The sequence below is a fragment of the Terrapene carolina genome, unplaced genomic scaffold (genome assembly GCF_002925995.2).
Source record: "Terrapene carolina triunguis isolate 2854851 unplaced genomic scaffold, T_m_triunguis-2.0 Scaffold234, whole genome shotgun sequence".
In the NCBI taxonomy this organism is placed as follows: domain Eukaryota; kingdom Metazoa; phylum Chordata; order Testudines; family Emydidae; genus Terrapene; species Terrapene triunguis.
Window position 1 is genome coordinate 3,016,185 of NW_020664585.1, and position 15,612 is coordinate 3,031,796.

Genomic DNA, 15,612 nt, shown 5'->3' on the forward strand with positions numbered 1-15,612 from the left:
CGTAATGACACTTCTGGAAAGTGGCTGAACAATTTTTCATTTTAAATTTCCTTCACTGCTGCTTTTAAGGACAAACAGAACGAAGTCGAGTCCTGCAGGCCACAGTCCTCAGCCTGATCCGAGGGGAGCAGGGTCGGGGGACAGCTGATGGACAGGGCAGGGCCTGGCACAGAGATCACAAGAGGAAATGGACATGGAATAAAAAAAAACCCCCTGTAATGGGTCCATCAAAGAAACGTTTCATTTTCTTCTCTCAAAGACAATGCCTCAGAGAAGGCAGTTTCATTTCCAGGGAGGACCTGGCACAGGATGAAATCTCTATCCAGTTCTTTAAAGTTAAGGTCCAGGTTTTCAGCAGCAATAGCTGTCATTTAGAAAAGCTGTGCTTAAAAAAAAAAAAAAAACAGCACAGGCATTCCAGCCCCCCTGTGAAAGGCCCAGAGAAAGACAGGGGGTGTGGGTGAATGTGTGCAATTGCAAACCCACCCCAGAAGGAGGCATACTTACTTTGTGGTTTGACCGCTCGCTCTCTCTGTCTTGCCTGGACACTGGGAAATTTTAGAAATTAGCCTGAGGACCAAGTCAAGAACTCAGCAAAGCAATACAGAGATGAAAAGAGGATTACAGCAGGGTGCCAGTCATCCCCGCCAGCAGCATAGAGAGACCCCCCCAAGAGTACACGGGGGTGAGAGTGGAGATGCCAGGAACAAAGGCAAAAAAGAGAGACAAGTATAGAGAACAGACAAAAATGAAAATGAGTTACATGAACAATTATGTTTATCTCAGCCCAGGGGACAATGCTCAGTTATTTCTGCCCCTGGGTTTCCTATACTATTTATTTAGATGATTCTCTGATATGTTTCAGGCGAACTGATCTACTGCTGGAAAGCACTTGGGAATTCTGTTAATGGTTATTGTTCAATCCAAGCTGTTATGCTTATGTCAATAGCGAGCTGCTGGAAGGAACTTTTCTGAGCGGCCCGAGGCCTGCAAAGGCCTGGCCCAGTTTGTTAATGTTAGTTTGTAAAAGGGAGTGTTGCAGTCAAGAAAAACGTCCCCAACGCACGTGGCAGATTCCAATATCCACTTCATCGGGGAATGCTACCCTGAGGGGAGCTCGGAGCCCATGAACGGAAACGTGCCAGAGACTTCCTGGAGTCCACTAGGGACTTTGCTATTGGTTTTCTGTGGTGGTGCTCAGATACAACGGGGTGGGCAGCAGGATAAGGTCTAAGAGAGAGAAGGAAGAGCTACCTGCCTCAGAGCCATGTCATCCCCTTGGCCCCAACACACCTCAGCCACTCCTGTGTACACGACCCATTGCCCAGCGTTGTTATTCTGGAAGCTGCTTGCATCTTTTCTCCTTGCACATGGACTTCCCTGTTTACCTGCTCTGTGACTCCCTAGATCCATCAGCAGCATTAACAACCCCCCAAAGGATACTGTGAAGAGCACACCACGTCTCTCCCTGGGAAATCACTCGGAGGGCAAGAAAGCAAATTGTTCCACACCCTTCAGCATAAACAGCCTCTCCGATTCGACCGGCTGAACGCGGCCCTCAGGAGACGGATTCCTTAGCAACGTCTCCTCTCTGTTCCCACAGCCCCTTCCTGCTCTCTGTCCCCGAAGGCCAATTGCTCTCTCTGTTATTGTTTTCAACTCCTGCATAATTGCTCTGTTCTGCTCAGGTGAGCATTTCCTGAATAGGCTGGGTAAAAACTGGCACCCACCCAAAGCACTGAACTGGATTCCCCAGGAGGTTCAGATGAGGGCTTTTCCCTGTTTACATTATACCTCTCAGAAAGCAAGAGTGAATTCAGACGTCAGCTAAACGTCTGGGACCTGCTCCAAAGCCCACGGAGCTCTGTGGAAGGATCCCCACTGACCGCAACAGTTGTTCCATCAGGCCTTTTAGAAGCACCTAACATGACGTTTTTGCCTTGAATGGTTCATTCCCCTCTTGTTCTCTGGCCAACAGGCTCGTGCATATAGAGTGAATCACCTTTTCTCGTAGTCCAGATCTCCCACAGAACCGTTCATTAGCTGGTTGGGGGTCCATTTCAACGTCATGATGTCTGCAGTCTGATGAAGGGACAAGTACCCCGGGATCGCCTCCATGTCGTCTCTCTTTACAAAGAGAACAGAGACAAATTACATTACTGGCCCGCAAAAACAGCACGGACGACACTGCAAGGGCCTGGCTCTTGGGATCAGCGTGGCTCCAGTCTGCTGAAAGTACTGCTTGACCAACCACGCACCCTGGCACAGCTCTGCCCAGCACCCAGGACCGTGCGCACTTCCTGATCCAAGCACCAGCAAGGGGGATGTAAAACTGTTCATGCAGTACTGATCTGCTCCCATGAAACATCACCGCAAACCTGGGCTGGTTGGAGGGCTGGGGGCAGAGCCTCAGTTGGGGAAAACTGTCACAGCTCCAGTGAAGCAGTTTTATCTCACTCCCCTTACAGCCAAAAACGGCCAGAAAGGCAGACTCCTGAGCTGGAGGGGACTTTTGTGCTAAAGAAGTGAGCCCCACATCCTGCCCTAGTTCCCTCCTCCAGATCTAGGGCTTAGCAGTCCAGACCCAAGCATGCGCACTGAAATCCCTGCTCCCAGAAGCCACGGCTTTGATCCTCCAAGGGGTTAGGATGGCGTGGAAGGGCAGGGCCCAAACTCCACAGGGTCAGCGCTGCAGAACATCAGGCGAAAAAATCGGAACTGCGGCTCCCACCTCTGAGACCATCCCCGCAGAGCTGGGTCACAGACTCACAAGCACCGTACCCCCTAGAAAGGGGCACTCCCTTCATTACCATGCTCTGCTCTTGTGGAGCCACTGGAGGAGCGTCAGTCTCATTAACAGATGGACACGACGGCTTGGATCTGTTTGCTGGGCTCAGGACAGAAGGCCGGCAGACCGTGACCTCTCTCCTCTCCTGGCTCTCACCATTAATGCTCAGTGACAGGCCTTCAGAAGTTAGCAGTGAACGTTCCTCAAGCTAGCCTGGCAAGAGCCTGATCTCTAGTCACGCAGCTCAGGGTTTATCTTCTCCTTCCCTTGGGAGCCGTTCTCAACACAGCCCTCTCTGCCTGCATCCGGCTCCGAGCTGTGGGGCCCACTGCAAAAGCGGAGCTCCCCCACAGGAACGCAGGGTGAGGAAGGATGGCACAGACACACTGCCAAGCTCTGCAAAGTTGTAGGGCTTGTACCAGGAAAGGGCCCAACTTATCCAAGCGGGCCCCCCACAGTCACCTCTCACCCTGGGCTTGCCATGCCTCTTCTAGCCCAACCCCCCATCTTCGCTATAGGCTGTCAGCAGTGCAGTGTGAACTCCGGGCTCCAGCTGCAGCCAGTGGATTGCTCCACTGCAGCACCCCCCCGTGTCCCCCATGCGTAGCCAATCTGCCGTGCAAGGACACACACCGGCCGCAGTGCCGGGGAAGGAATGGAGACAGCTCGTCGGGCCTGCGTGCCTCTGGGCGAAGAAAAAGGGGACCAGTTCCTAGTCAAAGGAAAGCAGAAGTCCCCCCGCTTCTAGCAGGAGGATCCCCATCTCCTTAGCTTTGCGAAATGGAACTCAGCTATTTCAGTTCCCGAATTATGCACTTGCCAGTCACCCTTTCTCCCAGCCTGGGGCCGGGCTGGATAAAAAGAACAGAGCAGTGTTTTTAAGTACAGATTTGCAGTCACAGAAAGGTATTGGATTCCTTTATCCACTAGCTGTAGCAGTACAAGGGTTATGCCCCTTCTGGGATGCCTGCCTCCATGTGGACACACACACACACACACACACACACACACACGCTCTTCAGCAGGTCTGACGTTCCAGCTAGCAAAGACGGGAGTGACACCCACTAGCCAGTACAACCAGGAGAGCAACTTGGCTTTAAAGCAGCCGTGTCCCAAGTTTCACCTGCTTCAACCTTTCCTCGCACACAGGCTACGTACCGGCTGCACCAGGACGTTGTTTTTGCCGTAGAGTAGCGTGGCTCTGGAATTCTGATGCAAAGACTCCACATAGTCTCTGGCAGACAGTGACGGCCGGTCGTCCATGCTGCCACTCGAATGCCTTTTCTGAATCTAGACGGGACCGGCACAGGACAGCTCTGTGAGCTGATTTCACCGCCTCCTGCCCCAGGAGAGCCCAGCATGCAGAAGGGCTTCAGGCCCACCACAGCAAGAAGGGTCACTCTCTTTTCTTTGTCTTTTTCGCCCTCTAGGTCACCAGTTTGACACTAGCCAAGGTCAGCCCTGAACCCATGGTATGCCCAGGGCTGCAATTCATTTGCATGAAATGCAGCAGACTGCAGCTACCTTCATTTGTAATTTGGAGTTGCCCCCCCAGAGAGATCTCAGAAGGCAGTGCTCCATCTTGCTCCAAGCAGCCAGTAGCCTCCATAGGCTGAGTTTTGGATCCTGCTGGAAGGATCCTGTTGTTGCAATGATTAATTTACAGCCTCTTTCATTTGCGGACCTCAGTGCACTTTGCAAGCCCACTAAAGAAGCTTCAATACCACCCGTCTCTCCCCCCTCACCACAACGAGAGCCAAGTGAGACGCAATCCACCCCAGCTGTCCACCAACACTCACACAGAGAGCAGGGCGCTTCGTGGGAGAGTCCTGGCGACAGTGTGAGCTGTGAATGCGATGCCTCTGAACGAGTTCGTCAGCGGAGGGGTCAGTCCAGAAGTGATCCGCCGTCTTCATCTTGGTGTACTCCAGCGCGCAAGGCCCCACTGCACAGGGGGGAGATTTAAAGACCAAGCAAAGGGCAGAATCATAGGGCAGCATTTTCCCTCTTGGATCCTCACAGTGAACGCCTCAACTCCGACATTTTGGGAACAGAGAAGGTGCATCCCAGGAACCTGAATGTGACTCCAAGAGACACAGCTCAATTCCTGGCCTGCTCCAGGGGCCGTGCAGTGGCGCTCTGGCCCTTGCTCAGGCTGGGTTATAAGGTGACTAACCAGCTGTACATGATACTATCTCGTATAATGTGTGTAACCCCAAGAATAAATCAACAGCTCTGAGCGTGGGAAGCCGTGCTTAGGTTACAGCATTCCTTCCAAGGCTTCATTTGAAAATGGTACTTGGGCACATGGAAGATCTATTAATGGTCAACATTTCAATAGCTAAGAGAACCAATGGCAGCAGGTATTCAGCCATTGGTGGTCAGTCGGCAATTATTTCGAGTATGGTAAGAGTTCTTTTTAAATGTACTCACGCAATTCCATCTGCCCACCCCAGCTGCGGCAAGACCCATTAACAGTCTGTCGAGTTCTCATGAAAAGATGGTATTGCGAGTATGCAAGGGGGGGAGAGGGGGGTGTCTGCCTGCAAAGTCAGCTCTGAGAGTAGGTTAAAAGATAAAGTTACCCAATAAGGAAGCAAGAATTGGTCCATCTACGGGATCCATCAGGAGAGCTTCTTTCTCATAGTATTTACTAGAAGCAAAGAAAAAAAATCATGTCGCTGGCATATGTGCTAAAGACAGACAGGGCTGTTTTAGCCATAAATTGCCCTATTCTTTCTGCTCCTCTGTGTGCTGCCTGCATCTTTCTGCATCCGCTATTGCTGATGAGAAAGGACAGCAGGTCGTTCTCCCCCTCCAGAGTTAGGCAGCCCTCCTCCAGCCTCCATCTCCATCTGACACAATCTGTACCCGCCCCCTGCCTGGCCCAAACTAAAACATTAGGAGTCCCTATGCTCAGGGTCTCTAGGGTGGGCGATGCCCAGGCAGAGCCTGGCCCCTGGCATTCTCTCGCTGACATCAGGACTTAAAGACTAAATGAATCCTGCTGGCCTAGTACTAAACCCCTCTATTTCAGCAAGCGTGTGGGGGAGATCACTGAGTCACAACCCTTGACTACCGCATTAAGAACAGGGTCTGAATTGCAGATCCTGGGCCATGGTTGAGCTGAAAGAGAGAAAAAAAATATTGCTTTGTGCTGGTCCTATGGTGCCTTCTGATCAGCGAGGCACAGGAAAGTGAAGCCAGCAATACTGCCAGCCCCGCCCCGCCCAGCCCAGCCCAGGGGATGTTGGCTTTACGGCGGGCATGGCTGGGGAGCAGCTAAAAGGAAACAGCTGGCCCACGCCAGCACTCACCTGCTGTTTTCTACCAGGTAATGCACGATTTTATCCAGGACCTTTTCGAAGAGGGCTGTGCGGATCCAGAGGTGCTTGATGGCCTGGGGAGACAGGTTCGGCAGCTTCTGCACTTTGCGCACGTTCTCCTGGATGCCTTGTACCTGGTTTCGTCTTCAGAGATACAAGGCAGAATACAGCATTGCAGACTTCCCTTCCAAACCAGAGCAGCAAGCTGAGCCATGGGGCAATGGGCTCCCTGCTCCACAACTAGTGCAGGGCTGGCCCGCCTGCCCCGCCCCGCCCCCATGGGCAGCTAAGACCTGGCAGGTTGGCTGCCTGGTGTTGGCTGCCTGGTGGGGAAAGCCCATGGGAAAGTCCACCTGTGCTAGGGACCATCACTTGGTGACAGATCCCTGCAGTTGGTCCTCGTGTTCTTCTCACTCCTCCTTTCCAGGGAGCCTGGGTCAGAGTTTTTAGAAGTGACCAGTTATAAAGAAACGGAACTGAGACACAATACCAAGGCCCAAGACCAGCTGCTGACTTAGGCCCTGATTCAGCAAAGCACTGAATAGGCTTGGAAGGTTTTTATCGGTACGTGTCGGTAAACGTCAATTTCACCATACACACAAACCAATGAAAAACTATTTCCATCAGTAATCATCAACATTTACGGAGAGGCAAAGAAAGAAAAATGCTGTTTGAGAACTTCTTAGAGTTTGATTTAAGAACATAAGTACGGCCATACCAGCTCATGCCAGGCCATCCCAGGTCAGACCAATGGTCCATCTAGCCCAGTATCCTGTCTTCTGACTGTGGCTATTAACTTTGCAATGTGATGTTGACAATTTGTGTTTCAATGGTTATAAAGCTTTAACTCTACGAATCTTAATGTATATGGTCATTAAATGATTATTGTCTATTCCCCCCACCAACTTCCCACAACCAGGAAAATGTAAATTGATAAGAATAGAAAAATGCTTTAAAATAACATTGCTATTATCCACTGAAATAATAAAATAAATACAAATCAAACTGTGCCAAGCCTGCACGTAAGCAAGCCCAGTCGAGCACCCACATGCCACAGGTCTCCAAGCTCCATTTTTGAAGGCGACTCCGACACTTCAGGGCCTACATCTCATTGAGAGGCTCTAGGATTTGGGTCTAAGTGCTTAGACCACAATCTTTGTAAATCCTTCATGACCAGCTTCTGGGGAACGTTTCTGGTTTTTGTCACCACTGAGGCTCCAGAAAGCAGATGGCCTCTTTACAGCCCGGGCACTGTACCTCCAACCTGGTCCCCAGCTCCTCCACCAGGGCCAGGATTCTCAAACGCGGGGACCTCCCGTTAGGCATCTGACTCAGTGACCTGACTGTCAGAGGTGCCCTGCACCTCCAACCCCCACTGGCCTCAGCACCTCTGAAAACCAGGTTCTTGTGAAGATGCCAAAGCAGAGATATTGGTGCCTAACTTTGGGCCCCCAGGTTTGAATATCGTGGCCCAAGTCTCCACCCAGCACAGGTGCAACCAGGCAGCACCCAAGGTGCTGAGGCAATGGCAAAAGCCTTACGTGTTCTCGATGAGCTGTTCCAGATCTTGGACCTTTCTAGAAAGATCTTCTGCCGGAGGGAAGCTCTTGCCCACCTTCATGAACAGGGCTGCGATCTTGTTACTGCGCAAGAACCCGGCTGCTCTCCGCTTCAGGCTGTGCAGGACGCAGGCTTCCACGGCAGCTGCAACAAAGCCAGAGGGTTACCCAGCCCATCAAAAGCCCCCCAAACAGCCTCCCCAGGAAACTAACTGGCCCGTAACTCGTTGCCTCGGATGTTTCCTGCAGCATCCGTGGTCTCGCCCTACAGGCGGAAACCTTCCCTGAAAATGAATCCGACTCTCACATTCTGTCCCGCGTAAACAAAGGAAAGATCCAAAGACATGCACGTCTGGCACAGCAGCAGGGACAATCTGGCAGCTATGCCTGCAAACACACCCATTTAAAGAGAACGTATGGGACTTGTGCTCAAGTGAGAATGTGCAGACTTCCTTCCTCAGTGCCGGGAGATGGATTAGACCAGTGGTTCTCAAAGCCGGTCCGCCGCTTGTTCAGGGAAAGCCCCTGGCGGGCCAGGCCAGTTTGTTTACCTGCCGCGTCCGCAGGTTCAGCCGATCGCGGCTCCCTCTGGCCGCAGTTCGCCGCTCCAGGCCAATGGGGGTGGCGGGAAGTGGCGGCCAGCACATGTCCATGACTTTTACTAAAAAAACCATGACTAAAACGTAGCCTTAATTATAGGCCAACAGCTGTGGAGAACTGGGAAATTTCTGATATATTTTTATGAAAAATAGGGGTGACTTGGTTTCCCCTCTCACCTTGTATTGTTACCCCTTGGGAGGGAGGGGGTTAATTTTTCTTGAAACAAGACTAGCAATGCGGCAACTGAGGGGAAGTCAACTGAAGCATGAACCAGCTACTAGAAAGTGAACCATGGGGAGGGGACAGTAACAAGGCTGCAGAAGTACCAGCCCTTAGGGGCACTGGCTGGTTATGACAGGGGTCCAGTGAGGAGCAGACAAAGAACTGAGAAGCGTAGCAAGTGGCAGCCGGGAGCTCTCTCTGGCTGGATCCAGGAACTGACATGATACTGACCAGAGGGTGTGAAGGACTCTGGAACCTGCCAATGTGTTCATGAGGAAGATGGATCACCCCAGGTAAGACAGGTGTTCATACAAGCTGTGTATGGTTTCCAAGGTAGGCTTTTGTTCTAAACAAACACCTCGCTTTCCGAAGGCTGGCGGGTCACCGGCGCACCCTGGCATCGCCCCGGAGAGAGAACAGACGCTAGGTGCTGAACTAAGCTCAGGTTTGCTAAGGTGATCAGGGAGTGGCAGGAGGAAATTGAAGCTTAAATCCTTGGTCTGCCAGGATGGACCAGGTGCCCACCCTGAGAAAGGTGGTGGCTAGAGTGGGGTGCCCTAGGAGGTCACAAAGTGGTCAACGGTGCAGTTACTTCAGGCACCGTGATAGGGTCAACAGATGAAAAGTGCAGCCAACCCACTGGACAATACACAAGCCCGTTCAGTGTCCCTGGCCCTGGCTGCATTGCTAGCAGCAGGCTGGGTTCCCTGCAAGCAGGCAGAGCATTTCTGTATGTTCAACGGGGGGTTGCTTCCAGCTCTCCAGTTACCCAGGTCACCATTACCTATAAACGTGCTGGACTCTACGTAGACGCAGATGTTTATACAGTGAACCATTTGTGGCTCTCATCATCTTTTATGTGAGAGTCTCACATGAAACAACACGTTTGGATTTACACCAGTTTCAGCCGTGCACTGGAATGAGCCGGCTAGTGTCGGTCACCGCTGCCCTCCACTGGACAGAACCAGAACTGCTTAGCTAAGTGTCATGGGCACCGCAGGGCATACAGCTAACCGGGTCCTCGCCTTTGGCCCCAGTGGTGTTTTTGGAGCAGGAGAGCCAGAGTTCCAGCCCTGCTCCCACTGTGAAGTTCTCAGTGGCCAGCTCTCACGGACAATTCGTTAAGTCCTCGGCGCTTATAGGTGTGTTACAATATGAGCAAGGGGCACACGGAAACTGAAGGATTTCCACGGTAATACAGCAAATTGGGCGGTTTTCTAAATACAAATCACAGTTCTCTGAGCTAAGTTGGTTCCTATAGTCTACAGGTAGGAGAGACTCTAAATACGTGGACCCCAGTAAGGCCAGATTGGGTTATTAATTCAATTGGAATGAAGTGGCCTTCTCCCCAGCTTTAGGGACTCACTTTACCAAGGCAACTAGTGACTTGTATTGCAGCAGCTGGTGCACAGCCCTAACTTCTCCAGGACAACTCCACGTAACACGTGCGTGTCCGGTTTTGCTGGAAGGGGATGATACACACCAAACAAAGCCCCCAGAGAGAGCTAAGGAGAATCTGCCGGCTCCTGCAGCATCCCAAGTGATGGAGGGCACCCCATGAAATGGTTCACAGCCCTCATGCTGACCCCTGGCAAAGGGGCAAATTAATCCACAGTGACTCCTCAGAGAACAATGCACCTGGACACTGATTTCACTGGCAATTTACCTGTTTGAGCCTCTGGGGATGGGGGAATCAGGATAGATGGCTGATGTCAAACAAAAAACTTACTCAGTAGGCTGATCAGACTGCTGGAAAATTACACAACCCCACCATTCTACAAGCTAGTGATCGGGGTGCGGATGGGACAAGCTTTCTGGCAGACACAGACCGTTCCTTCTCTCCAGAAGGACACACGACAGAGCCAGCCGCACTAGGGATATTCTGCACCAGCTAAGCAGACGCACTGTGTGCTTCCTGTGTTTGTAAAAGAGGTGGGTTTTTTTGAATGGCTGAGCAAGTCTACGGAGACATGCAAGGCGTTTCACGCAGACCTGTCATCGTCAGCTCCCGGGTGGCTCCCAGGGCCGTGAAAGGAGGCATCACGTTATCTTAGCCTTGCTTAGCACTGCATCTGAGCTCACCACACGGCGTAAGCAGGGAGTTTTCAGCTGTGCGGGTGTGTGATGTACTGTCAGTCCTGATCTGACTGAACAGATAAAAGCACCAGACAGGAGATGGGCCTAGGCCCGTTCACTCGAGAGAGCCACTCAGAGCAGCTAGCTGGATTTTGGATATTTCAGTAACGCACCGTATGAATTCTCCTCAAGTGCAGACAGCACAGACTGAGCTGGGAAGGATCCCCCTGGCTGACTCCAAGGGTACACCGCACTCAAACACCCACAGCTGGCCTGCATCAGCTGCCTCAGGCTCACGGGGCTCAGGCTGTGGGGCTAGAAAACTGCACTGTAGCCATTTGGGCTCGGGCTGGAGCCCGGGCTCTGGGACCCTCCCCCTTGCAAGTCCCAGAGCCCAGGCTCCAGATCGAGCAGGAATGTCTACACTGCAACTGGATAGTCCTGCAGCCCAAGCCAGCTGCTCCGGGTGTTTTATGGCAGTGTGGACAGACCCTAAGGACAAGCTGCAGTTTGACTGCAGGGTAATTGCTTCAAAATAAGACCGGCTTGCGTTATTGGCTTTGGGATCTAGACGATCTAGAGGGCTGTAAAACCCTGCCAGTTTCCCTGGCATTCATCTGCAGATGCCGGGCGGCTCACTACATGCAGGACAGTTCCCCACAACTGGCCCTGCAGTGCCGTCTCCACCACCTGTCTTCACTGTTTTAGTCCTGTTTCATTTTCCTGTGCCCAGCTGGCACTTCACACAACAGGGAAGAGAAAAAACCTCTGCAAAAAGCCCACGCCCCCTTTTGGCCTCAGGTAAGCCTGCAAGTGGACCCTTGCCTCAGTTCCCCCTTCAAGGGTCTTTTTAAATAAACTCCACACCGGCTTTCATGAGTCCAGTGACTACAGCCCTCCTGCGGGTCTGATTTTATTCACGTGAAGTTCACAAATTAATACAAACGTCTTCCAGCCCAGCCATACGCTTCCCCCCTCCTCCCCGAGAGCTGTCCATCCCCCACCAACCCCGCAGCTTCCTGCTGCCCTTCCTAGGGGAGTCAGGCGGTCCAAACGCAGGTGGGCCTCCTTAGGAACTGAGGTTGGCTGGCCCCACGCCTGCCCCAGCCCTGTTACAGGCTGTACGAAGAGCCTGCGGCTATTCAGATTAAGCAAGTGCATGTTATGGTTCAGTTCGGTGTGTCTCTATTGGCTCACTCCCGGCAGGTGACACAGCTGTGAGGGAGGGGGCAAGGGCCTGGCAAAGGGAGATCAGAGTGCGCCACACAACATGCTTCAGGACACATGGCATAGGGCCCAGAGGCAGGAAGGAGATCCCAGAACTGGGACGATGTCTCCGAGGCACTTCACTGAACATGATCAGGCAAATCCACGCACCTGGTCGAAGAGGAAGCTGCTTGCACCTGGCTCAGAGCACCCTGCAGCTCTATGCAGGTACTGAGTGACCTGCCAGTGACCCACAGAGATGCAGGTAACTGCTACCAGTGACTTCATGCGACAGGCTGGAGCCCTGGACAAATCTCCTTGGAAGTGCTAAGTAAGCACAGACCAAACGGATCAGGCTGCTGGGGCTGGGAGTTTCAAAGCAGCCGATGGGAGCTGAGCTCCTGGCCCCTTTGCACTGTTCAGAGCTGGGTCCTCCGGAAGTCACTTGCAGTGCACTACGGTGTTATTGGTCTTGCAAACTTCTGGCCAATGTTTCATAATTGTACGTGCCAGAAGCCTACACTCCACTGACTGCCTGTATCACACACAGGTATCCGGACACCTTTATATGGAACTCCAGCTACAGGCACCGTTGGAAGCCCCCGCCGGGACACACAGCTTGAAAGCGACCAGACTAGCATTTGAGTCACACGTGCTCCGAAGACAATGACTGGAACTGCAGGGGGGCGTCTCCGATCATCGTAACAGCCCCTTGGAAACTCAGGGCAAACCCCCATCCCAGCTGACACCAAGAGGATAAGTTAGCCCTTGTGGACGCATGCGTCTCTGCGGGATGAGACTGCCCCTTGCAAACAGGGGATCTGGCCCCGCTCCCTTCGTTACCCCACCAATGGGGACAGAAATTCAACTCCTCGAGACCGGCAGCGCGCAGTCACCCAGTGCTCTCTGCACGGGTCCCCCAGCATCCGGCCCCCGGTGCTCCTCACATGCCATCGAGGGCTCCCAGCATTCGCCAGCACTTCTTTCACTTATTCTCTCCTTGCTCTCTGAAGCAGAGTAGCTTCCATTTCAGATGCCAGCCCGGCTGCGCTCCACCGCTCACCACGAGCAGCTGGGCACGCGAAGTGCTGCAGAGAGCAAATTAGCTACATCGGCTCCCTAGTGCTTCCAGCTCTGGCAAGTCACTCGTCGGCCAATCAGTCACGCCGCCAGTCAGCTCCTTAGCGGGGCCGAGCTTGACGCCTGAAGTCAAGGGCTCATGGGAACAGGCACCGATCAGACGTGGAGAAATGGTGCGTCCGCTTGGCAGGAACAGAGCAGTGGATGCTCTCGCACCAAGGAGAATTACAGACAAACCTGGCAGGCGTGCCACCGGGAAGGCAGCCGGGAGTGATTTCCACCTCCTCATAGTACGGGGTGCTTTTATATAGAGGAGATGTCGGGGTGGGCCGGGGAGGTCCGTGTATGTGTAAATAGTTTGTTAATAGGTAACATGCCAATAGATGGAGCTCACGGACACGCCCACAATGTACCTGGGTCCTGTGGGACTGTAAGCACACGTCCACTCCTCCTCTCTAGGGAGCCCTCTCGTGCCTGGACGCAGCATTGCAAGGGACCGTCTCAGGTGCCCCGTCCCATGTTATCCCTCGGACCCGGAACAGCCTCTCTCAGCCTGTGTCTCCTCCCGATTCCTTCCCTGGCTGTTTTGTGGCTCAGCTCCCCGGCCAAGTCACAGAGAAGTCCGAACCCCTTCCGGGGTAGCACAACCCAGGCCAAACACAGCTTCAAACAAATGCGGCTTCTGCCCCGCTCAGGCTTCACCACAGCTCCCTCGTTGGCCCTACCTCAGGGCTTCCCTCCAGGAGCCTATCCTGTCCCTGTAGTGTGCTTCCCCGGTTGTATCCTGCCTGTTAAACCACAGCCCAGGGCTTCTCTCTGCCAGAGAGACCTGTCTCACCACGACCTCCCCAACTGAGCTCCCTCGGTCTATTTATAAGGCCTAGCTCCGCCTCCTCTGGCCAAGAGGCAGTTAATCACCCGCCAAGGGCCAGGCAGGAGTAACTGTGGTTCTGCCCCTTGCCCTGCCCCATCCCAGTGAGGGACCAATAACATGCTCTGTATCCGTGCACTGCAAATCGTTTCCGGCGCACAGCGCTTACACCTCTGGCCTGTGCTGAACCCTTCTGGAGTGGCCCACCCTCAGCTTGCACAAGAGGGATGCAAAGCTTTGGGGTTGCTGAGGACCCTTCCCCTCATGGCTGTTCCAGTGGCCCCGCTGACCAGCCCCCACATCCCTCACAAGAGAAACTCTCTCTGGCATCACCAGCTCTGCAAGTCCAGCAGGCTGGGAACATGGTCAGACAGGAGCCATCGCTACGGGTGAGCAGTGTCCTCGTCACTGAAACGGGCTCCTTTTCCCCTTGACAGGGAACAGGCTTCACTGAAGACGAGGATTTTAAAGAACAAAACACCTTCCCACTCTTAATATCACTGCTGCCGACGCTCATAATTTCATTGCAAATCCTGTGGTATTTGCTGTTTTTCATGAAGCCCCAGCTCCTGGAATCACAAAATGGTGTGAGAATCTCTGCTTTCATTGGGGGGGGAAAGGTTTTACCCTTATGGGTATGAAGGAAAGCTTGAAAATGTGACCCGAGTGCACTCGAAAGATTCAAAAACCAGAACTAACAAAACAAAACAGTTTTGAAAAGTCTTGTGATGTTTTGGGCTGACTCATGATTTTTGAATGCTTGGGATTGGTGTTACTGTATTCATCTAAACAGCTGAAAATAACTCTCCTTACATCTCTCTCTCTCACACACATGCGCACACGCACACTCCAAATGAAGTTTCGCGATAAATACATGCAAAAGTATATTATAAACTACAATCTCAATCCACCCCAGGATATAATCTGCAGCAAAACACACACACACACACACACACAATATTCATGTTTTGCCCATAAATGCTCAAATCTTGGGCTAGTTTTTATTCCTGGTGAAATGTTACGAGGGAGTTACAGCAGGTGGGAATCTGGCCTGGGATATTTATTTACTCTGAACAGCTGAGCAATTTTAATGTCTTCCTACTAAACATGGAATCTGACCACAAGAACGGTTTACACACAGGACAGCCATTAGGAACGAGGACTCATTTTAGCTTCTGAAGGGAGCGTGGGACTTGACAGGTGTCAGCATAGATTTATCTTCCCCAAACCTTGCAGCTCCATAATTGGTAAAACTGGGCTGCTGGGATCAGCTGCCCTTTTCTGTCACCCAGAGCTTCATTAATGGGGATTTAAGTAAGAGAAGGAATGGGAGGGCTCCGATCGCGAGGGCCAAGTCTGAGAGCCCTGCAGAGGAAAAAAGGCAGCGCCACATGAAAGGCATTTTGCTGATTATGAAGACGGCGTTCTTTATAAAGCCGCCTCCTACCACAGCACTCGGGGAACCGCACAGAATTGAAATTGAAATGGCAACAACAGACGGATGATATGCTGTGAATACCCAGAAGCCACTGGCAAACCCGGCGGCATCATTAAGGTAGCCAATGAGCCCTTCTCCTTGCCTGGATGCCTCAGCTCTGTGGTGCAGAAGGTTATAAATAGTTCCTGGCCGTGACGCCTCGCACTGTCCCGAAAAGCAGCGAGTGAGTCACACCTGGAAGTTCTGCTCTTTCAGAGCCCCTCTCTGCTAACAATGCGTTCAGATACCTTGGACTGGAACAACCCACCTGCCTTGCATCCTGGAGAGTGGGAGAAGGGGAACAAACAGACCCCAATTGCTTTCAGAAGCTAGAGATGGAGGTTAGGCCGTGGCCTCTTCTTTTTGTTTCTATAGATAGCAAAATCTGTAGGAAAATCTCCATTCAG

General features: G+C 52.4%; 1 protein-coding gene across 1 annotated transcript in view; it reads right to left on the reverse strand.

The window, feature by feature from the left end:
* The window catches only part of SGSM1 (small G protein signaling modulator 1), a 77,282-nt gene that overhangs the window by 25,863 nt on the left and 35,807 nt on the right, over window positions 1–15,612 (reverse strand). Inside the window, exons 3-8 of the mRNA XM_026656959.1 lie at window positions 7,656–7,818; window positions 6,106–6,258; window positions 5,374–5,441; window positions 4,588–4,733; window positions 3,947–4,078; window positions 2,003–2,127 (exon numbers count right to left, since the gene is read on the reverse strand). Of these exons, the coding sequence (XP_026512744.1) occupies window positions 2,003–2,127; window positions 3,947–4,078; window positions 4,588–4,733; window positions 5,374–5,441; window positions 6,106–6,258; window positions 7,656–7,818 (787 nt within the window). The remainder of the gene's footprint in view (window positions 1–2,002; window positions 2,128–3,946; window positions 4,079–4,587; window positions 4,734–5,373; window positions 5,442–6,105; window positions 6,259–7,655; window positions 7,819–15,612) is intronic.